This window comes from Xiphophorus maculatus, chromosome 4 (assembly GCF_002775205.1).
Source record: "Xiphophorus maculatus strain JP 163 A chromosome 4, X_maculatus-5.0-male, whole genome shotgun sequence".
Taxonomy (NCBI): Eukaryota; Metazoa; Chordata; class Actinopteri; order Cyprinodontiformes; family Poeciliidae; genus Xiphophorus; species Xiphophorus maculatus.
Genome location: NC_036446.1, coordinates 35,101,225 through 35,124,800, shown reverse-complemented (window position 1 = coordinate 35,124,800; position 23,576 = coordinate 35,101,225). Strand labels below are relative to the sequence as shown.

General features: G+C 38.8%; 1 protein-coding gene across 1 annotated transcript; it reads left to right on the top strand.

The window, feature by feature from the left end:
* The first annotated feature begins 5,791 nt into the window (after window positions 1-5,791).
* stard5 (StAR related lipid transfer domain containing 5) lies at window positions 5,792-23,320 on the top strand. The gene is made up of 6 exons (XM_005813606.2): window positions 5,792-6,096; window positions 15,206-15,255; window positions 16,202-16,334; window positions 17,382-17,499; window positions 17,812-17,905; window positions 18,867-23,320. The coding sequence occupies exons 1-6, from the start codon at window positions 6,007-6,009 to the stop codon at window positions 19,015-19,017; spliced, it is 636 nt and encodes a 211-aa protein (XP_005813663.1). The 5' UTR covers window positions 5,792-6,006; the 3' UTR covers window positions 19,018-23,320.
* Window positions 23,321-23,576: the final 256 nt, after the last annotated feature.

Here is a 23,576-nt window from a genome sequence, read left to right as displayed (position 1 = left end):
AGGAACCAACATCAGTTTCACCTTCAGCAGAAAATTGCCTTATTAACACTGCCAATAAAGTCATGTATGTTGACCGACCAGTTTACGACTGCAAGGTGCTACTGAAGATCAGTAAGGTAGTCCTGAGAAATGGTGACAAGTCCCTTGAGACGTATGCCGTCTTAGACGATGGCTCTGAGCGGACAATCCTGCTTCAGCCTGCTGCCAAACAGTTGGGCCTTAAAGGAAGCAAAGAGGTGTTAGCTCTTCGTACAGTCAGACAAGAAGTGGAGAAGCTCCACGGGGCGGCTGTGTCTTTCACAATTTCCCCAGCAGCCAACCCTGACAAAGTGTACAGCATCCAGAATGCCTTTACAGCCGAGCAACTGAGTTTAGCAGAGCATTCCCATCCAGTTGTCTCACTCCAGGAGAAGTACAAACATTTGTCAGGTTTGCCTCTTCCTCCTTTAAACAGAGTCCGCCCCATGTTGCTGATTGGCGCCGATTACACGCACCTCATAACACCTGTGGAGCCAGTCAGACTGGGATCACCTGGTGGGCCAGCAGCAGTGAAGACTCTCCTCGGTTGGACACTACAGGGACCAGCACAAGCCATGGAATCCATCACGAATGTGAGTCACTGTCTCTTCACGTCTACATCATCACCCACAGAGCTGTTCTCCTGTGTAGAGAAGTTATGGCAGATGGATGTGCTCCCTTACCGCAGTGAGAAGTTAGCAGTTAGGTCACGACAAGATCACGAAGCAGTCGGGCTCCTGCAAAAACAGACGGTGAGAGTCAATGTCAGTGGTGTTGAGCGTTATGCCACACCCCTTCTTCGAATCAAGAACATGCCTCTACTGAACTCCACACCAGAAGCAGTGTTGCCTCTCCTGAGAAGCACAGAGAAGCGCCTAGCCAAGTCGCCAGAACAAGCTGCTGCTTATCAGATGGAGATTGAGAAGCTTGTAGAATCTGGATATGTAGTGAAGTTGGTGGACCATCAGTCTGACACCATTGGTGAAGCTTGGTATATACCCCATCACATGGTTCAACATAATGGGAAGAACCGGGTGGTGTACAACTGTTCATTCCAACATCAAGGTTACAACCTAAATCAACTCCTCTTACCAGGTCCCACTCTCGGCCCTGCCTTGCTAGCGGTGCTCCTACGTTTCAGGGAACATGCTGTGGACTTCAGCAGCGATATTCGTGGCATGTTCCACCAAGTGAGGCTCCTACCGGCAGATCGACCCCTGCTTCGGTTTCTGTGGCGGGACATGAACCGAGACAAGCCCCCTGATGTCTACGAGTGGCAAGTACTTCCATTTGGAACTACTTGCAGCCCTTGTTGCGCAACGTTCGCGTTGCAGAAACACGTCATAGACCACAGCCAACCAGAAGAAGATGTTCGTGTTGCCATTAACAAGTCCTTCTACGTGGACAACTGCTTACAGAGTCTCACATGTCCAATAGCCGCCAAGACACTCATTAACAAACTGCGCCACCTTCTGGCCGATGGGGGATTCGAGTTGAGGCAGTGGGCCAGTAATAATCCAGATGTTATCTGCCATTTTCCTCCAGACCTCAGGTCATCCAGTTGTGAGCTGTGGCTCAGTCAAGGTCAGTCCGACATCCAAGAGCCAGCCCTTGGGCTACATTGGAACTGTAAGTCTGACACCCTCACTTACAAACACAGACGAATCGATTGCTCAGTGGCTACTATGAGGAACATCTATAGAGTTTTAGCTAGCCAGTATGATCCTCTTGGCTACATAGTGCCTTATACCACCCGAGCCAAAGTTATTGTACGCCACCTGTGGGAGAAGCAGAGGGATTGGGATGACCCACAACTCCCTGAGGAGTTGCTGCAGAAGTGGCATGCATGGGAAGCAGAGCTGGAACAGTTGCACAAGATCACACTGCCTAGGTGCTACACCAGTCACAGATTAGACCAGCCCAACTGTATGAGAGATATCCATGTATTCTGTGATGCCTCTGAACAGGCATATGGATCAGTGGCTTATCTCAGAACAGAGAGTCCAGAAGGAGAAGTCGAGGTTGCCTTCCTTGCAGCTCGATCTCGTGTTGCTCCAAAGAAGCAGCAATCTGTTCCTCGGTTAGAGTTGTGTGCCGCTCTAACAGGTGCTCAGCTCTGCAAAGTCGTCAGCTCTGAGTTAACTCTTCCCATACGCAGCTGTACCTTGTGGTCTGACTCAGCCACAGTCCTAACCTGGTTGGGTTCAGACTCCTGCAGATACAAGGTTTTTGTGGGCACTCGTGTGGCAGAAATACAAGATATGACGGAAGCTTCCACGTGGAGATATGTGCCCTCAAGAGACAACCCAGCAGATGATATTACTCGTGGCCTCACTATCCAAGACATCTGCAAAGGCAGTAGATGGACCGATGGACCTGAATTCCTGAAACTAGCTCCAGGTTACTGGCCTGACCTATCACCTCCACCTCAGAGTAATCCTGAAGGTGAGCTGAAACGACAAGCTGTTTGTCTAACTGTGTCCAGCTCCAGTGTTCCAGATCCACGCCAGTACCAAACTTGGGACAGCTACTTGGAGGCCATCGTACATCACCTTCACGGGGCGGCTGACCTCAACCACCCTATCACTGCTGATTCCTATGCTGCTGCTGAGATGGAAGCTCTACAACGAGCCCAAAGGGAATCATTCTTGGAGGAAATCACCCTGTTAATGGCCGGTAAACCTATTGCCAAATCTAGTTGTCTTCTTTTACTTGCACCTGAGTTTGATGAGAAAACAGGGCTCATCAGAGTAGGAGGCCGTCTACGCCGGAATCCTGACCTGGCTGTAGATGAAGTTCACCCTATTGTTCTGGACCCCAGACACGCTCTGACCCAACTCATCATACAAGATTATGATAGGAAGCTTCAACATCCTGGGCCAGAAAGGGTGTTCGCTGAGATCAGAAGGAGATATTGGGTGCTACGTGGACGTGAAGCAGTACGCCGCCATCAGAGATCCTGCGCTGAGTGCAAGAGGTGGAAAGGTCAACCTAACCCACCCCGGATGGCGGATCTCCCTCCAGCCAGACTGCGTCTATTCAAGCCGGCATTTTATTCCACGGGGGTGGATTGTTTTGGGCCATACACCATCAAAATCCGACGCAGTCATGAGAAAAGGTGGGGAATACTGTTTAAATGTCTAACTACAAGAGCAGTGCACCTTGATTTGATCCCGAGTATGGACACAGATGCTTTCTTAATGGCTCTGAGACGCTTTGTAGCCAGGCGTGGGAAACCCAAGGAGATCCTCTGTGACCAGGGGACAAACTTCAGAGGAGGAAAACGTGAGCTGCAGGAAGCATTTCAAGCTCTTCACCCTGACCTCAAAGAGCAGCTAGCCTGCCAGCAAATCAAGTTCATTTTCAATCCTCCTGGTTCCCCACACTTTGGAGGTTGCTGGGAGCGTGAAATTCGCTCGCTAAAATCTGCTCTTCAAGTCATCATTGGAGCCCAAATCGTCACTGAAGAGGTGCTGCACACCGTTCTGATTGAAATCGAGGGGATGCTTAATTCCAAACCCCTAGGTTACATCTCATCCGAAGTAGCAGATCCTGACCCAGTGACCCCTAACTATCTCCTCATGGGACGGCGGGATGCTTCGCTGCCGCAAGTCATCTACGACAGCCCGGAGATTCTTGGGCGGAGAAGATGGAGGCACAGCCAGATTCTAGCCGACCATTTCTGGCAGAACTTTCTGAAGTACTACCTGCCAGGACTCCAAGCCCGCCAGAAGTGGCAGACTGACTCAGCAAATCTACAAGTAGGAGATGTGGTCATGATCGTGGACCACCAGCTTCCGCGAGCCCTCTGGCCTGTGGGTAAAGTCTCTCAAGTTTTTCCTGGACCAGACACCCGGATCAGATCTGCTGAAGTGACTGTAAAGGGACGAACCTACATTCGACCCGTGGCAAGGCTTGTCAGCCTACCTGCCCTGCCTAATGATGATTAATCACCTCCTTTTATTTAGCCTTTTTCTTGATATTCGTATTCACAGGTGAATACGGGGGCGGCTGTGGAAAAGGCTGTATAACAAACTGCCATGCTGAGCCTTTAAGGGGCGGGGCTTAGAGCAGCTGCAGCATGCAGACGAAGAAAGAGAAAAAAAAGAGTAGAGTGGAAAGGGAGTATAGCTTATGTTCGCAATTTGTTTATTTAACTTGCTGTTTGCCGTTTATTGTTACTCCTCGATGTGTGTGCGTGGAAATACAAGTAAGTGATGTTGTATATTAATAATGTTGTTTATTTAGCAGAGTATTTTAGTTTTACCCTTAATTAATAGCATGCTCTGTTCACGTGCACACTCGAGAGTTATACACGGTGGATTTTGTTTGTGTCGTATATATATGTAGAAATGTGCAGTTATTCAGTATGTGTGATGCTACTTCAGTCAGTTTATTCGGACACTGACGCTGTATTGTTTAATTGCAGGAACCACACACAATTATTTAAATAAACCGCAAGTACGAGTTGAATCACCTGGAGTACGGACTCTGCGTTCTTTGGAGTTCTGACCGACTCACCACAGTGTTCTGCATAGTCACACCAGCAAAAGCAACCTCTAGTTTTCAAGAGGGAAACAGTAACGCCTTGATGAGCACAGAGGGTCAAACTGACAAAAAAGGGATTGGATGCTCTCTGCTATAATATTCCTTGCAATTTTCCATGTTCTTTCAGCAAACAGTTGAGATAGTTAATTTTGGTTTCACCATAATTTACCTTCCATTCAAGGAATTCTGTTTATCTGCAGCTCATCTGACCAAACCAACGGAGAAGATGAAAATTTAAAACACTCAACATTGTCTTGTGCACAACCTCTAGTTGGCTAACCAAAGATTACTAGGTTTTTTAAAAGATCGAGTCTCTGAGAACATTTCTTAAAAATATAGCCAGAGCTTTCAGCAAAGTTGAGCTGAATACTTCTCTCCATAGGCCTTGGATGCTGTTGCACGAAGCTGAAGTTGGTTTCCGATTCCAGCTTTTGATTCGGAAATGGCTAAAGGGCGATTCCACCTAATTTTTTATAACCTACTTGATCTACTCTAATTAAAAAGTAACAACACCTAAACACTTCAAACAAATCCCAATCATGGCTATACATAGTGTGCTATTAGTGGAAACTAATCTAGTCCCGGCTTGAAGTGTCTGGGTGATGTGGTTCTTGAATTAGAGCAGTTCTATTATCTAGATGCAAAACATTGGTAAAAAAAAATGTACCAAACTTTATCGAAGTTTCACAAATCACAAACATGGATTTACATATTCTGCTATAAGAGCAGAATAATCCAGTCCAGGTTTAAAGTTTCTAGGTTTGAAGAGTCTAGGTGTTATAGTTTTGGAAGTAGAGCAGTTCTAGTGTGACCTAGATCAAAACAAGGACCAAAATTGCCCTTTCTGGAAGTTTCACAAATCAGAAAAAAATTTCACAAATCCCAAACATAGTTTTTAATATTCTGCTATAAGAGCAGAATAATCCAGTCCAGGTTTAAAGTTTCTAGGTGTTGTAGTTTTAGAACTGGAGCAGTTCTGGTGTGACCAAGATCCAAATAAAGTGATGAAATCAACCTTTATTGACATTTCACAAGTCAGAGAAAGGTTTAACAAATTACAAACACGGTTTTACATATTCTGTTATTAGAGCAGAATAATCTAGTCCAGGTTTGAAGAGTTTATGTGTTGTAATTTTTTAACTAGAGTAGATTAAAGATGCGGAAGGTAGTGAAAAATTAGGCGGAGTCGCCCTTTAAGCCGGAATCGGAAACTAACTTCAGCTTCGTTGCTGTTGCTACCTTTCATTCATTTGGGATAATGTTAGCTTGGTGGTAGCTGTTAGCGTAAGCAGAACCCGGCTTTTCTTTACACAGTTCAGCGTTGACATGACTCCGATAGATTTCCTTCTTCCAAACTAAGAAGAGACAGCTTTGCGTCGACAACTGAGCTGCGTGTAAAGCCTTTGTGTCCAGGATAAGCTCGGTTTGCCGACAACGGTCATGGATTATGAACACAAAGCTAAAGCGGTAGCAGACTGCTTGCTGAGCTACAGGAGGGATGAATCTGGGTGGAAGGTCTGCAGAAAATCGGTAAAGTCTTGCTGTCATATGTATAATATTTGTGTCTGACGAATCCTATTCCATCTCAGAGTAGCTTCCAGATGTCATCCTCAAGAACAAGTAAGAAATTAAATGCTCACCCCAGACTAACTTTAAAACTTTCGAATAATCAAGCATTAAGTCGACCTTTTCAGTTAAATATTAGTTGTTTTGAGTTTGCTTTTTATTGTTATGAAAAGTAACAATGAAGCCGTAATGAATACGGCTGTCATCATTATCCATTTCATGTACTTTCAGTCAGTTTGTTTGTGTGGGTCACAAGTCCTTCAAACGACTTGCGGTTATGTCCTGGTCAATGATGTCGGACCACTTTTTTCAGTAACGAGTAATCTAACGCGTTGCTATTTCAAATCAAGTAGTCAGACTACAGTTACTTATGCAAATCACTTTGCGTTACTATTTTCTTTTGGAATTGAATTGTATTTACTCTCTGGGTCTTGACGAGTGATCGCCGTTTCTGAGACAGTTATCAGCAGCGACAGAAATGTAAACAATGGAGGGAAGAGGGAGATGCGCATTTTGTTGGTATAAAAACAGGAACTATTTTGAGTTTCTGTTGCCATATTTCATTATTATAAGCGGCTCGGGCTTGTTTTTTGTTTTTTTTAAGTTGCTTGCAAATTTAAGGAGTCGCGGGCTGCGCTTTTGGGCTCGTTTTTGAAAGTGAAGTTGCTCCTTTGGGCTTGGAAATAAACAGAGATTCATAATGTGATCTTGGGGGTATAGTTTCTGTTATGTGTGGAGAACCTTAAATCCTCTTTTTACCAGATCACACAGATACGGTTGTAAGAATTATCAGAGGCAGTTGCAAATTAAATACAGTTTATTGATTTCATAAGTTCCTTTGGACAGAGATAGTTTATTTTATTATACAAAATTGACCACATTAAAAGCAAAAGTCTATGCTGGCCCTGGAAACCTCAAGCTAAGAGACAATTAAATAGCAGACTGTTTGGGGGAGGAATAATAATAAAGAAAACACAAATACACCCAAATGCACCCAAGTGTTCCCCAACAAAAACACAGTCACACAAAAAGCCCTGGTGATACAGCAAAGGAAAGAAAAACTCCCCTTCCACTAGTCTCCTCAATCTGAATAAAATAGCTTGGGAACCAGAGACAGCATAGGTCCTTTTTATTGTTTAAAACAAGCCAAAAGGCTATAGACAATAAAAACTCCCCTTCCTTCAACAAAACTAGCAAAAAAGAAAATACTTTTAATCAATAATAACTAACCCCAAAAAAGGAAAGAAATTCTAAACTAAAACTGAAACTGAAACAGTAGCAGGCCAACCTACACATAAAAGACATCAAATTAGACAAGCACCTTAAGTAGTCAGATAATTATGAGAAACTGCCTTTACCTTCTTCAAAGCAAAACCAGTCAATGGTGCTCTGTACGTCACTCGCTCTAGAAATATATCTCCTCTGAAGGAATCATCAGCCTGGGATCTGATCTACCTACTTTTAAATGCAACTGCTGATTACCTGTCTGGCTAATGAACCAGCTGCGCTCTGTCACAGCGTCTTCCATATATGGGCAAAAGGAAGAATGCGCAACACTATACTTCCGGGACAAAATGCCCCGGCTACAATAATAAACCCCCAGAATGTATCAGATATCCAGGTAGTTTTAGTCAGGCCTTCCAGGTCCCGCTATGTCTTTGTTAATGTCAAGTTAATATATTACCTGTGAATTACGTCGAGCTTCGCGTTGCGCTCCAGAAAATTGCAAACATTGAGACCAATATGAACAGCGCATATTAGTTCATATTAGTTAAAGGTTGTCCTTGTGGGCTTTCAAAAAGCTTGACGCATTGGCAAACCCACGAGCAGTGGCGCAAAAAGTGGGTATGCACTGTATGCAACACATAGGGGCGCTGCAGCAGAGAGGGCGCAAAAACGATGTGGGGAATTTTTTTAGTCAGCATTTTATGACTTAAGCCTGTTTCCGCCACTCTGTTAAAAATATAGATATATATATATCATTATAATGAGATAGTATCTCAAGATAATGGCATACTATCTCATTATAATGAGTAACTATCTCATATCATTATATAATGAGATCTAATGATATATTCATTATAATGAGATAGTAACTGGTAAATTCCTTTATTTTAAGTTTATTAAATGAGTGCACTATACACAAAGGGAAGCTTTTTTAAGCACTTGTGATTTATTTTTGGGGATGTCAATATAATATATATTATATTGTTCTCTGTTGGCAGAATACAAAATAAATACTTTCTGAATAAAGTGTAGAGTCTGTTTATGATTTGCTGTTGCACTGTAAATAAATTGATTGGCCATAATACTGAAAAACATATATATGTCAAGAGTAATGACAACATTTGTACTCTTATCAAATTAATACCAACTGCAAACAATAGCATATTAGTAGGAAAACTGTCACAAATGGTTATCTGTTAGTAATAACATGATTAAAACATTGCTTGAACAAATAAGGCTAATAAAATGAAGAATCTGCAAATGTTGGTACTACAGTATTTAGTACTGTTTTGAACAAGAGGCTAGTATTTTATATTAATAAATTCTTATTTATTAAATACATAGAAAGTAATAGATTGACCTTGACCACAACATTGAAGGAAACTAAAATGGATTAGTCTTTTTAAGTAAATGATGGAAACGAATTGTAACTCATTCATGCATTTTAGTTTTACAATCACATAATGTTTACACAGGACATATAGACATAATATCTGACTTCTTATATGTTTTGTGGACCTGGGTGATTTAGAGAAACTATTCCCCCAGCCCATCACTGATCATTTGACGGAGTCTTTCATAAAGATTAGTAACTTCATACACATCATCTGTCATTACCAGTCTGTGCTCAGTTATGAGTTCAGTGTATAATTGAAATACATCGACATCACAGGGAAAGTCCTCTATAAATGATGCTACAGGTTTAGATTTATGGTCTGTGTTACAATGCAACCATTTCTAATGGCCTCTGAATGTCTGGAGGGCCCTGAATGGCCCCTACCAGCAGCTACTGAGTTTTCTTTGCCTTGATATTCCAGTCTTCTAATTCTAGGTCTCAGAGTTGCTAATATCAAACTATTATATAGAGTTAACCCCTTTGAGGTTTTTGATCTATAAATCACTCTGCAGCCAAGTTATTCTAGAGGTTAAATAGATATTATTAGGGCTTAATTAGTAAAAATGGCAGCAAATTAGCTTATTTCATAACTTTATAACCAGAGACCTTCTCTCCTCTGGTCTGTTTAACAGCTACAGTCTCAGATCAACTCAGCCCTCCAGGACTGTCAGCAGCAGAAACAGCAACTTTATACCTTTTGGGGAAAATATAGACTACATTTGCTTTGTATTTCCCTGCATGATGGCAATGATATAGTAGGATGCAATTAGATTCTTGATTAATATGGGCTGTTGCTATGTTGCTGTACAGAGTTTTTGTTCAATGTGCCCCTTTTTTAAATTTGAGCCCCCGTCCCTCCAAAGGTCTCTGCACGGCCCTGCTATAAATGTCTGATAAACACACCTATCACACACATCTCAACAATAAGTGTTATAATAATGACCAAAACAAAACACGGGAAATATTAAGATAAGCAAAATTGTCGTTGCGGGACCTAAATAGGACCCCTTCCCCTCTAATCCCCAGGAACTGACGCTGTTGTCACGGTTGCCTAGAAACCGACACTATGCAGCCGCAATGAGCCACTATCAACCCGCGTCTTTTTAAATTCTCCACCGGATACTACACCGTCCTTAAAGTAAAACCTCTGGCAAAAATACAGACGGTAGTGGGAAGACACAGGCTAAACAATTACAGTGAAGTTTAATAGGAGCATTAAAAAAACGTGTGGCGATATTCAGTGGATTGTTTAATATCAGACAGAATGAATGGATCAGGAGAGGAACCGCAGACCCGTCAGAACCTAAAGAACCAGACATCAGTTTCTTCATCCCTCAATCATTTCCTGAGACCAAAAAATAATATAAATGGCAATTTAAAGAACAAATCATACAAATAGATTTATAAATAAATTAATAAATATTCTGAAGAGAACATTAAGAACGTTTGTTAGGACAGGAAAAATGTTATCTTTTATAATTACAGTTTTTTTGTGGTCAATATTATTATTAATGTGGGTGGCCAGTTTGGATCAGGCTTCCTATCAAGCTAGAAGAATGATAGGAAACATGCTAACAAAAACCCTCAGACTTGCAGCCCACAGGCGGTTCTAGACAGGATAACTGAAGTGGCTCTTTGGCTCAAATATATTAAATGATAAAATATTGCCATGTTATTTGTTTAATTGTTTTTTAATTGGCAGCAATTTATTCACATATATGTACATTTATCATTGATACTCTAATTAAAGATGAGTTGTACAAGTTTATGTCATTGGGCGGGGTGAGGTGGGGAGGAGGGGGGTGATGACATGTTCACATACACCTCAAAAAGTATGTAGTTGTGCCCTTGCCCACGAGTTGTACCTTGTACAAATTGTTGTGGAAGAGCACACATTCACATATCAAAGGTTGGACAGTGGAACACTCTTACCCTAGTAATACTGTCTCTGTGGAAAAGTCTGTTTTTGACAACCTTTACTACGTCTGTTTTTGCAGCTGATGACAGCCTATTTAAATATGCTGGTCTCTGTCAAATGATAAGATTTATGAGAATCACACCAATGAAGATGTCAAATTTTCTCTAAGGTACTACTATGCTGTTCTTGATTTAATACAGCACAATGGGTTGAACAAAATAGAGCGTGAGGGTACAAGCACCGTCATTTTTCTAAATGTTGTGTTAGTTAATGAAGTAAATGAAAAAAACATTGTACCTTCCTTTAAATTTAAAACAGTATGCCTCTATGAAACATAGAGATTGTTTTTTTTTTTAATATACAGAGTGTTTTTTCCTCTTTTATGAAGCAAAGAAAATTTATACTCGAAATGAATATCCAATACTATATTGATGGTTGTGTTAAAATACAGAAAAAGTTTTTCTGCTTCTTTTAACTGCTTACACAGACATGCTGCAGCTTACATAACCATATTTATGTGTGACTGTCGGCAGCCATATCTAGACAGACTGAAACTGATTAGACAACCCTTTAGGGAGGGTACAGATTACAGAGAAGAATAAAAAGCAAAAGTCGCACTACAATCTTTGCCTCACTTGGTTCTCTCCATAAGGTGAGCTCAGTGTGGCCCGGCGCTGGACGGTGAATGTAACTCTGCCATGTCATTTATGACATGTATGGCTTGTAAAATTTTATCATTTCTCGGCATTAAAGCCTGTTTTTATATAACCAAATCTCATTATTTCTAAAGGTAATTTACACTGCGAGGTTCTGGTAGGGTCCTGAAACTAGTAAACAGACCTGGTGGAGCACAGAGACAAAAATGAATGAACTCCAACATGCTCCACCTGTGTACCATGACTCGTTTTCACTAGTCATTAACCTGAACTTGTACCTAGATAATAAACTGGTTTTAGGTTTATTAATCTTATGAATTTAGTAAAATGTTCTTCAAATGCCTGGAAATGCATAGTTTTGAGTAGATTTTATTTTAATTTCCACACTAGGACTGCTTGTGTCTCATTAATGTTAGCAGATGTTGGCAGGTATGATGTAATCTTGAGATTCTGTTTCAAACTGAGTTTATACACCTCTGGAAAAAATTAAGTTTCACTGATTTTACTCATTATAGACATGTTTGAGTAAAATGAGACATGTTGAATTACTGACAACATGTCTCAATTTTATTTGTGAATGTATGTAAAGATAGATTTAGAAAACTGCACCAACGAATATCTTCTCACGGGTCGTAGCTGTCCTGGGGGCTTAAGGACTTTAAGGTCACATCCTAGCATCGTCCCTGCCTACTGATAATAATTACATTTTTAAGCATCAGTATCCGGTAATATAAAAAAAAAAAACAACTAAAAAGTCGTGTCTTAACAATTACCATAACTACAACAATTAACTGAGCAGCCTAATCCAAATTAAATTAGGCCTTTTTTTTGGCATTTATGTTCTATTATTGATTGAGTGCAATCCCCGGGTGTGGTAATGGCTACATGAGCCCAGTTTAATTTACCAGGACCAGTGATGGCATAGTTACTTTGAAAAAGTAACATTAATTTTATTACTCATTACCTCTTGAAAAAGTAACTTAGTTAGATTACTGACTACTTGATTTGGAAAGTAGATAAGTTACATTAAAAGTAACTTTTTCAGTTACTTTCAGCAGCTGCTAACAACAACGCTCCACCACCTGTGAATATTACATTGAGCTTTGCCAAAACTTAATTGTAAACCAAAACAGTTTCTATGGCGCTTATTAAAAACTCAACAGACATGAAATGGAAGAGCTACTGAAGCCACATTAGCAGCATTGAATCAAATCTCTACGGACAGTGCAGCAGATTTAACTCACCATGCAGGGCCATTCCAAGGCTGCATGAGGCCTGGAGCAGAATTTGACTTGGGGGCCCCTTTTGTTGCTAAAAACATCAGCACCTCTAACAACTTCTGTGTTAGATTTAATCTGGGAGAGGAGGACTAGTTTAATTGGTCAACCTAAAAAGCAATAAGTTATAATTGTAGTTTATTAATCTGTATTTGTGAACAAACAAATCAAACTCAAAGATTAAACTCACAGCATCAGATTGTTGCTATGGTAACAAAACAATTTAACTATGAAGATTGGTCTTTGAACTTTTACAAAGTAAACTTGCCAGCTCCATAAAATCTTACATTTCAATGTTAAACCATTTAAAATATTTTAATATATGTATGCTGAAACCATTAAATCAAATTTAGCAGCATTGATAATCTCAATAAACAAATGTTACATTTATATATCTCTGTTAAAATATTAGCATTTATGGGGCATCTGGGGGCCTTATGGAGCTGCTGACTTAATTTGGATTAAACAGAAGTTCAAATAATTGATATTAATTTTAATTGTATTTTTTGATTTGTTGTTTGTAAGAATAGTTGTGGGTTTAAATATTGTTTACTGGCAATATAATTACCCAGTAATATTTTTACATCTCCTGTCTACTCAACAATCTTTTAATACAAAAACATGATAGACCACTGGTGGACCGCCCATGATAGACCGTCCTGACCACCGGGCTTAGCAAGTTTTCTGGGGAAAACCCTGGATACTTTTTCCTTTTAAATCCTCAACACAGAAGTCTTCTATTTTCTAAAACGATGGAGTGTCTACTATCCATTTCAATTGGTTTAGTTTAGTTTTTAAATTGTAAATATTAAGTATTTTGTGGGTATTAGATACTCTTTACATAACTGATTGAAAGTGCACATGTAGATCTTTAACTTTCTGAATGCTTTTGACTTTGCAGATTTTATATTCTCCACCTTTTTTACCTGGAGTAAACCTTTCATTACCAGAGAAGGGGGTAAATTGTAAAAGCTCTGGAGGGTCACCCACATGTTTGCCTAGTTATATGTTATAAATGTATTCAAGTCATATCCTTTTATTTCATTTACAAATCAACCCTAATCAACAAAATGTAGACTTTTTTCACAAAAAATAATACATCTATTCTAACTGAACTTAGATTTCAAACAGTTTCTATATAGACCCCACAGATTGCATCAATTAATTGATTTACAGCATCCTAGACAAGTGTGGAGCAATAGCAAAAAATTGCTAGCATTGTGTTGTTGATTTTACAGCAATCCCTCATATGCATGTAGCGACAGTGGAGAGGAAAAAAACCCCAGCAGAACCAGAACCTAGCTCAGTACAAGTGGCTGTCTGCCATGACCGACGGGGGGTTTGTGAAGACAGAGTAGAATGCACAAAAAGAAACAGATGAACTGAGGTAGGATTATTTTTGATGTTTGTGAAAGTGAAATGTTAATAGCAGAAGAGCTATATAGCAGCATTATCTCAGCCAATGCCCCTGTCCAGGGAGGTACCACACCCAATCAAAATACCAGACTAGATGTAGCTTCTACGGAAAAAAAGTAACTGAGAGAAAACTAAAAGCCAACATTTGATAACCTCAAATAATGCAAATTGGAGAGGAGTATAAGAAAGTGAGAAAAAGTGGTCAGTTTGTCCTCCAGTAACCTCAGCCTATGGCAGCATAACTACAGAAATAGGTCAAGATAACCTAAGAGTCTAAATAAAAGCTTTATGAAAAAAAGTTTTAACCCTAGTCTGAAAAGTAGACAGGATGTCTGCCTCACTGACTAAAACTGGGAGCTGCTTCCACATGAAAGGAGCCTGAAAACTAAAAGATCTTTCAGAAATTCTAGAAATCAACGGTAAACCTGTAGTCTGAGAGTGAAGTGCTCTGTTAGGAGCATGTGGAATAATCAGACCTCTGATGTATGATGGAACTTTATTATTAAGAGCTTTATATGTGAGAAGGAAAATCTTAAATTCTGTTCTGGATTTAACAAGGAGCTTGTTTAACAAGGGAACAAGGGATTTAACAAGGGAAGCTAAACTAAGAGAAGTATGATGTCTCTATTTAATCTTAAAATTTAAAGTGAGCTAGATCAACAGAGGACCATCCAAATGCTAACAGTGTCACAACGAGTGACATGAATATCACCTGAGTGCAGTGAGAGTGACGCGTGTATCTGGAAGGTCCATTAACTAGTTCATAAGTATTCCTTTCTATCATTATAGTGTGATGACTAACAAACACTCTAACTAACTAGTAAAAAGGTTTTTGAAGTCAGGGATACAAAAACAATATCCTGAGATCCTGAACATCTCTTGGAGTTCAGTTAAATTCATCAAGAGATGGAAAGAATGTGGCATGTGTAAATCTGCCCATCAGGCCGTCCACACACTGTGTGATGTTCCAGAAGAAGTCTAGTGAGAGGACACCACAAGAGAAAGTCTTGCTTTGAGAAATGTGAGCTGTTTGGCTATTAATTCCCAATAATTAGGTGATGTCCAACTTATTGATTTTGCGTAGAAATCATTAACTTTATTATATTGACCTTAAATACCTATTGATAGTAAAACCTTTTACTTAGAATTTATTCCCAGTGTATGTATTTTTTTCCTTCTCTAGAATGATGTGGTTGTTTCTTGGCGTCCCTCGTCTGAGTTCCCTGGGAATGTGTAAGCACTCTTTATTTTTTATTTTTAGAGTCCTTGATCAGGTTTCTGAAACATGTTACTATAGGCAATATTTGGCATGCTTCTTGTAATAAAAATGAGTTATTTATTGTGATATAACATTCTCGAATATTTTCATGTGAGTTCAATTTATTGCTTGACCATCACGTGTTTACTTGAACAAACCTTAGAATCAGAGTTTGTGGTTAAGTCAATATGGGTATCTATCTATCTATCTGTCTGTCTGTCTGTCTGTCTGTCTGTCTGTCTGTCTGTCTATAGGTTCAGCATAGCTATGAACCTCAGAAATGCATTGAGGTTCATAGCTGGTGAGGCACTCACTTAATCATAATCACATTAATAAATATAGACCCCCTGCATGTTGTTGTATACATACGAAAATTTCGCGCATGCGCGCAACGCTGGAGCGCAAAAATACTACTTTTTTACATATCATCCATAGCTGCGCTGCCGCGGTAGAATAATTCCATTAACTCAATGAAACTTGTAAATGTAGGTATTAATTAATGCTGTGCTCCACAGCAAAGGGAAAAACCGTTGAAGTACAACTGAAAACCACTTCTTCCTCTCTCTCTGTGTCGCCAAGCTATACGCAGACTCGTTGCCATAACAACTGACAGCGCCACTTAAATGTTTCATACTGAACAGACTGAATGTCCTGTTCTTTGTATGAGAAATATTTTAGTGTTTTTTGGTGTTGAATCCTAAAACATAAAATATGTGTCTGCATATACAGTATATATAAGTAAATGACTAGTAAAAGTAAGTATATTAAAAGTATACGTACGCATGATTGCATACATGCAAGTAAGCAAGCTGTGTTTTTCTCTTTACATATGGACTGTAATATACTGCTGTCCTATCACTTTTTCATGTTTAGTAGCCTTTTCCTCTGACTGTGTTGCTATTCAACTGATTGACTTGGCAGTTACAAGGGAGAGGGCATTGTCAGCGGCACCCCTGAGAACGTATGGGAATGTCTCAAACCAGTTCCCAATGGGCTCCGAGTCAAGTGGGACAGCAACGTCAAAAGGTTTGAGCTTCTTGAACAGATCAAGGAGGTTTGTATTCTTTCTGACTCGATCTCTGTACTTTTAATAGTCATTTGACTTTTAGAGAAGCATGTGTTTATAACATTCTTTTCATTTTAAACAAAAGCCAATCCAATTCAATTTATTTACGTAGCAACAATTTACAACAAATATGGCACTTTACAAAAGAAATAATTTCAATTTAATCATACACACTAACTTCTGCTAGTTAACAAACTGTACAGTAAACTCAATTACTCAAGTTTCTGTGTAGACCCAGCAAATTGCATTGAGTCATTCACTTCCAGCATCTGCTCCTCCTAGGGAAGTGTGAAGCGACAGCAAACTATAGGTAACATTGTGTTGTTGACTTTACAGTAATCCTTTATACTGAGCCTGCATGTAGCGACAGTGGAGAGGAAAATCTCACTTAACGACAATTAAATGATTGCTTAGTCAGTTTGATTCAGTTTTATTTATATAGCACCAATTAACAACAGATGTCATCTGGAGGCACTTTACAAAAAAATATTTCAATTCAATCACACATACATTCCAGTTGATCCTAGTTATCAAGCAGCACAGTATGCTCAATAAATTATTCAAAGTAAATTCAAACGTTTCTATCCAAGGAAACCCAGAAGAGTCATTGACTTGCAGCATTCACTCCTCATGGACAAGAGCGTAGTGTTGAATTGTGACGTTGAATTTACATCAATCCCATGTACTAAAGTATCCCATCGTGTAGCGACAGTGGAGTGGAGAAACTCCTGTTTAACAGGAAGAAGTCGTCAGCAGAACCTGGCTTTATACAAGCAGCAATCTGCCACAACAGACTGGGGGTTTGAAAAGACATACCAGAATGCACAGGAAGAAACAGATGCACTGATGTAGCAACAGTTAGACTGTATTTGAATAACTTTGACTATTTATCCAATCTATTTAAACCAAAGCACATAATGGCAACAACAAATCAACATATCTGCCATTTCCTGTCTTAACGAAAGTAACTTAAGTACATTGATCTTGTTCTACTCTGTTTGTGAGTCCATTTCTTTGTCTTCCACCTTTGTGCAGGACATTTCCATCTGCCGGACAGTCACACCCTCAGCCGCTATGGGTATCATAGCCCCACGTGACTTTGTAGATGTTATTTTAGTTAAGCAATATGAAGATGGCAGCATTTCATCTAATGGTGCGTAATTTAATGTCTTCTTGGTCTTTTAGGGTTTTATTTTTCATTTGAAATTAGTTAAATTTTTGTATATGGTGTATATTGTATATTGATTTTTTTGTATCTTTTCACAACGTACTCAACTCTTGCTTAGATGATGGCAGTTCATGTGATGGTGGCCATTTGTGTGTGTGTGTGTGTGTTGGCAAGATTTTGCAAGAACAAGCAAATTGTGTTAAGTGTAGAGGTAGTGATGTATAACATTGGTCATAAAGCCATATAATTGTGTCAGTTTGACGTGGATTTTAATCCTTTTTATTTAACATTCAACAGCGACCAATGTGATTCATCCTAGTTGTCCTCCCCACCCTGGCTATGTAAGAGGATTCAACCATGCCTGTGGCTGCATTTGTATCCCCGTCTCAGGGTGAGATTACCGATAAGGACACACACAAATAGGGCTGGGCGATGTATTGAGTATACGCGATGTATCGCAATATTTTCAATTTACGATGATTAAAATGGCTATATTTACGATAATTAATGGCAACTATCGAGTGTAAATTGTTGTTCAAATAATAAACTTTCGCCGTCAAATGCACTGCAAGTATGGTTTATCCGACACCCTATAAATGCATCACTAGTCCCTTCAGGCAGACTTGTTGTCATTGCCATAGCAACTGACAACGGAACTTTATGTTGTTGTTTGGTGCTGAATCAAGATTCAGCTCTCAAACATTACCCCCACATAGAACAGAACATTCAGTTTGTTACAGTTTTATGCTTTTAGACTTGATGTGTATTTTGCGATTATTAATAAGTGATCCCTGTGGTCGATTAGCCACCGCTGCTATTAGCCAAACTAACACAGCTGTGGTTGATTAGATAATTTAAACACTCCTTTACTGATGATGTGTCAGTTTGTGTAGGTCGCCTTTTTTATTTTTAAGCTGAACCAAAATACACCTTATTCCACAGCACATCTACAGTATATGTTAGGTTTGTCAAAGTCAAGCATAACTGACCTACTCTGCTGTGCTATTTTTTTCGTAATTAAAATGTATTTCTCACCTTGTTATCTAATCTTAGTGTAGACATTACATAGCAAAACACTGCATCCCTTTTTATATGAGCTTACACTTAAGTCTAGCAGGGAAATGGGTGCAGGAACTTACATGGGTGACATCATGCTGCAAGGAGTCTAGTTTAAAATAACATTGGAGCTTATTTAAGAATATTGTGATACATATCGTGTATCATGATATAGCAAAACAATATCAGGATATTAGATTTCCCTCATATCCCCCAGCCCTACACACACATATGTGTAGCTTATTTTATTTTTTTACTTGTTCAATTTCTCTTTCTTTGTGTGAAATAATTTTCAGGGAGCCCAGCAAAACTCAAGTGTCCAGTTTCTTCCAGACAGACCTGAGTGGCCTCCTTCCGCGCTCTGTGGTTGACTCATTTTTCCCATCCAGCATGACCGAGTTCTACAGCAACCTGGCCAAAGCTGTAAAATCTCTTAAAGACATTTGAGGCAAAGAGCAACCAGGGTTTTCCCCAGTGTATTATAAGCCCGTTGGGCTGCCCGGCTTTACTTGCTCCCCCCCACCAGGCCAACCACTGATGTTTTTCTTATAAAAAAAATAATTGCTTTTATTTAATTTTTTTTATACCCCGCATAAAGCAAAAATAGTAAAGATGCTTTGCTTAGCTCAACAAAGTATCTTTGTTGGTCTGAGCTTTTCACCAAAAGAACAGAATCATTCCTGAAAGGGATTTATGCATTGAACAGGGCATGAAGCTGCCAATGCGCACCAATCACACCACTGGCGCCTGTTGGCCGCCTACTGTGCTACTGCAGCTCAATCTATCAAGTTTACCTCGTCGCGGATTGCGAGTATTGAGTATTTCACTCACACTAGATGTTTTGGCATTTGTTCTTTTCGAGAAGCTTAACCTGCATTTAAATCAACCCACTGTGAGGAATCATGTTTCTTTGGAGAATACTTCAGTAAGGTAGGAATCAAGTTTGAAAGTCACTTCACTGCTTGCTCTGTTTGCGCTAGCTCAATTTGCAACATAAATATAACCTATAGTTGCATTTTCAAATGTGGGTGCAGTGGAATGAGAATGATATATCTTTGTGAACAAAGAATTACAGTATGTGTGGCGTTTCCATCTCACACATGCTGGCCCAGCGTTGGGCCACAAACATAATTATTATCTGCTCTGATAAAGTTTATATGTGTTCCTCGGTGAGGCAGTGCGTTAGTGGGATAGTGGTAAAGGTAGAGGAGCTGTTGCACTTTCCTCATAGTCATGCAGCATGCTGGTCTTTTTGTTTTATGCAACCGCACAATGCACCAAACTGCGCCATATCAAATGCTGTTTCAGTCAGGCAGAGTTGCTGTGCGGAGATCGGAAAAACTCGTCCCATAATGTCCGGACTAGCAAAACAAACAGTCTCTGTGTCACTTATTATAAACTCACAGACACAAAATAGAACAGCTTTGTCTCTACTAGAGCGACATAAATTAAATCTCCCCGTTTGACCCTCTGTATCCAGCAGAGAGATGCGGCGTGCAGTGGATTTAGCTCATCATGCAAGGTAGGTGCAAGTTGTGCATCAGCACCTCTAACGGCACTGCAGTTTAAATTTAGTAAAATCTGGGAGAGGACATGGTTTAACTGGCCAAGTTTAAAAGCAGTCAGTGATAACTGTAATTTGCTGAGAAAGTTTTGTGATCAACAGAGCTCAAACTCAAAGATTAAACTCATAGAATGAGATTGTAGCTATGGTAACAAAACAATCTATCTATGAAGATTGTTCTTTGCACTTCTACAAAGTAAACTTACCAGCTCATTAAAATCTCAGTTAAATGTAAAGCAATTTAAGTTTCATATTAGTTTATCTGTGCTGAAAGCATTAAATTTAACAGCATTGTCATTCTCAACAAACAAATGTAAAAAAAATTATATCTGTATTTTGTGTTAAAATGTTAACATTTATGGCCCTCCTGGAGGTCTTGGGGGCCTTGAGCAGCTGCTGAGTTCATTTGGGTCGGTTCTAAATATGATCAGGATTTATTTGGGATTTAACGGGTATGCACAAAATGCAAATTTTTTTATATAGTATTTTTTGTTTTTAAAATTATAGTTGTGTGTTTAGGTATTGTCGACAATGTCTTCCAATAACATACATAATTTACTCAGTAATACTTTACATTTCTTGTCAACTTAATATCTTTTGATACAAAAACATGGTGGGCCACTGGTGGACCGCCTCGGGGCCCCGACCACCGGGCTTTTCTGAGGGAAACCCTGAGTAACCAAGTGTCCGGCCTATTCACTATGCCATGTATTCTATTTAAAAAAAACAACTAATATTGAAGCTTTAGGAAAGTTAGAAAATGCCAAATATCTAACACTGGTTAATTCAGTACATGTTGGTTAATTTATAAACTCTAACAGAAGGAATCCTGTAAATGATTAACAGTCAACAGAATGAGGAAAAGGGTCATGTATATCAGAAGTTCTCAAATTTTACTTGATATATTCTCAAGTTTATTTTACCTTTTTGAAAGATTAAAGATGAATTTGAAATTTTATTTTTTTTAAAATACAGCAGGTCAAATAAGTATTGAGCATATCATTTTTTTATACTAAACATATTTCTAAAGGTGCTATTAACATGAAATTTTTACCATGTGTTGGTAACAACCCACGTAATCCATACATGGAAAGAAACCAAAGAAATAGTTTTAGAAATTAAGTTATGTAAAAAGTACTGAACATGCTGCAGTATGTAACTTTTATAAAAGCAATTTTTTAATTTACATTTTTATTTGATAAATGGTCACTAGAATAGAATATACTTTATTGATGGCCAATGTAAAATTTCTTATTTGTTCACAAGCTACTCCATCCAAAGTGTTAACTATTAGTATTAGTACAGCCAATATTATATGTGTGTCTTATATTGTAAGTACATTAAATATGACCTTATTGCAATATAAAAACAGGCATGTACATGGAAATACTATAATCTATAAATAAATCCATAAACGAGTCTATAGAAAACTTAAATTTAAAGACACTCAGCGTTGGACATTGTAAATGTCAGGAGCTGCAGTGTGAAGTGGTTGAGGCAGACGCCGAGAGAAATTATGATTTTAATGAAGAAAAATGTACAAATAATCTAAAATACCAGGCAGCACAGGGTGAGCGGAATGGCTAGGCTCACCGCTGGTAGCAACTGGCAAATCCCAAACTAGACACGACAGGACGAGACAGAATGGACAAGGACCCGACAAAGACACAGAAATACTGGTGGCATTAAAAACACAGAGAGTAATCAGGGAACGAGACACAGCTGGGAACAATCATGGGGTAGACAGGACAACACAGAAACCTAAAATACAGTTTTTTTCCCTGTGTCATTTACATTATTGCACAATAATTAATTTCTGAACTGATTTGTTTTGATTTCTTTCTATGTATGACTTTCTTGGGTTGTTAGCAACACTTGATGAAAATTTCATGTCAATAGCACCTTTAGAAATATGTTTACATGTTTAAATATGTTGACTAATACTTATTTTACCCACTGCAAATGCAGTGATATATAAACCCAGAGTACTTTGTGTAGCTAAATTATGCAACACAAAATGCCTTGACCTTCTTTATCATATCTCTGTGTATGCAGATCTAATGAACCTTTTGCCCTATTACTATTATCTGTGGTGCCTTGTGATCAGTTCCTTTTTTAGACAAAATAAGTTTTTCTTCATTTTAACATTTGGCTTTATTATTGAGGTAAATGAATCCCCTATACTGTGAGGTATCTTCTATAGATCTGTGGACTGTTTAATTGTCCATAGCTCAGAGTTTTATTTGTAAGACTTTGCTTTATCAATGCTCTTCCACTCAGAGATAATATTTATGTCTTGTAAAGACATTTTAAGGATATTTTTCCATTTATTCAAGTTTAAGGTACCATATATGCTGGTAGCATTCCTCTTATTCTTTTTTTATCCAATATACTAGAATGTAGATCAACTGCAATGCTGTTGTGCTTTAAATATATATATATTGTTAATTATAATTCTTTTATTGTAAATTTAGCGTTGTGTATTGAATTAACTGTACAACCATTTTTCTGAATCAGGCATGTTTGATAGTTGAGAACCACTGACCCCTTCCCCCATACCCCCCGCCTGTTGCTGGTGAGAGGTGAACTCATACACAAAGACTGAAGGGGTATAAAGTGTATTATTTTAATAATTTTTGAGTGATATTAGAATTATGGGAGATAAATAAATGCTGTAAATGTTTAAAATGTTTTATTAAAGTTAATTGTCCAATGTTAACATTTCACTTGGACCATTTGCACTGTGGCTGACTATTTTAATCGTTCAGTGTTGTAATTACATTTCAGTTGCAGTTGAGTATGTGTTTATAGTGTTAATTTATGCATGGCCAGATATTTTTCTGTAATATTTGCAAAGAGACAGTTTGTTAGTTTTGATTTTACATACAACATGGATCAAAACACCTGAGGATTTTTGATAATCAACAGAACATGTCATATAAATGTATGGAAACCAACCACAGATGTATTTGAATTATTTGGTCTTGCATTGCCTTATGTCTACAAACCAATTAGATGTGTTTTTTATTCTGTTCTTTCCCCTTCTAGTACTGGCATCCAGTTAACACGCTTTGTAACCCTTAACCACATAATCTCAAATCATTTTTTGTCTGAATATAGCATTTTAAGGTGTGAAGAAAAGCTCACTTCACACATTGGTTTCATTAAAAACATCTGGCTGAGGCAGTGATGTTGCTGTGAATGATGCTGTAATCTTGTGCTAATGCATGTAACTGAGGTAAGAAGCTCATCTCCATTGATGTATAGAGAGCTTCAAGAGTGGAGTTTGATGTGAATTCAGATTTCACTGCACTAGATTAGACTGAGGCCTAGAATCTTTTTAAAACAACGTGACGGAGATATTTGTTTCTATAAAATAATTTCATCCACCCGATTGGTTTAAGAAAAATGTTCATCCACACAGACCTGCTGAATTACACCA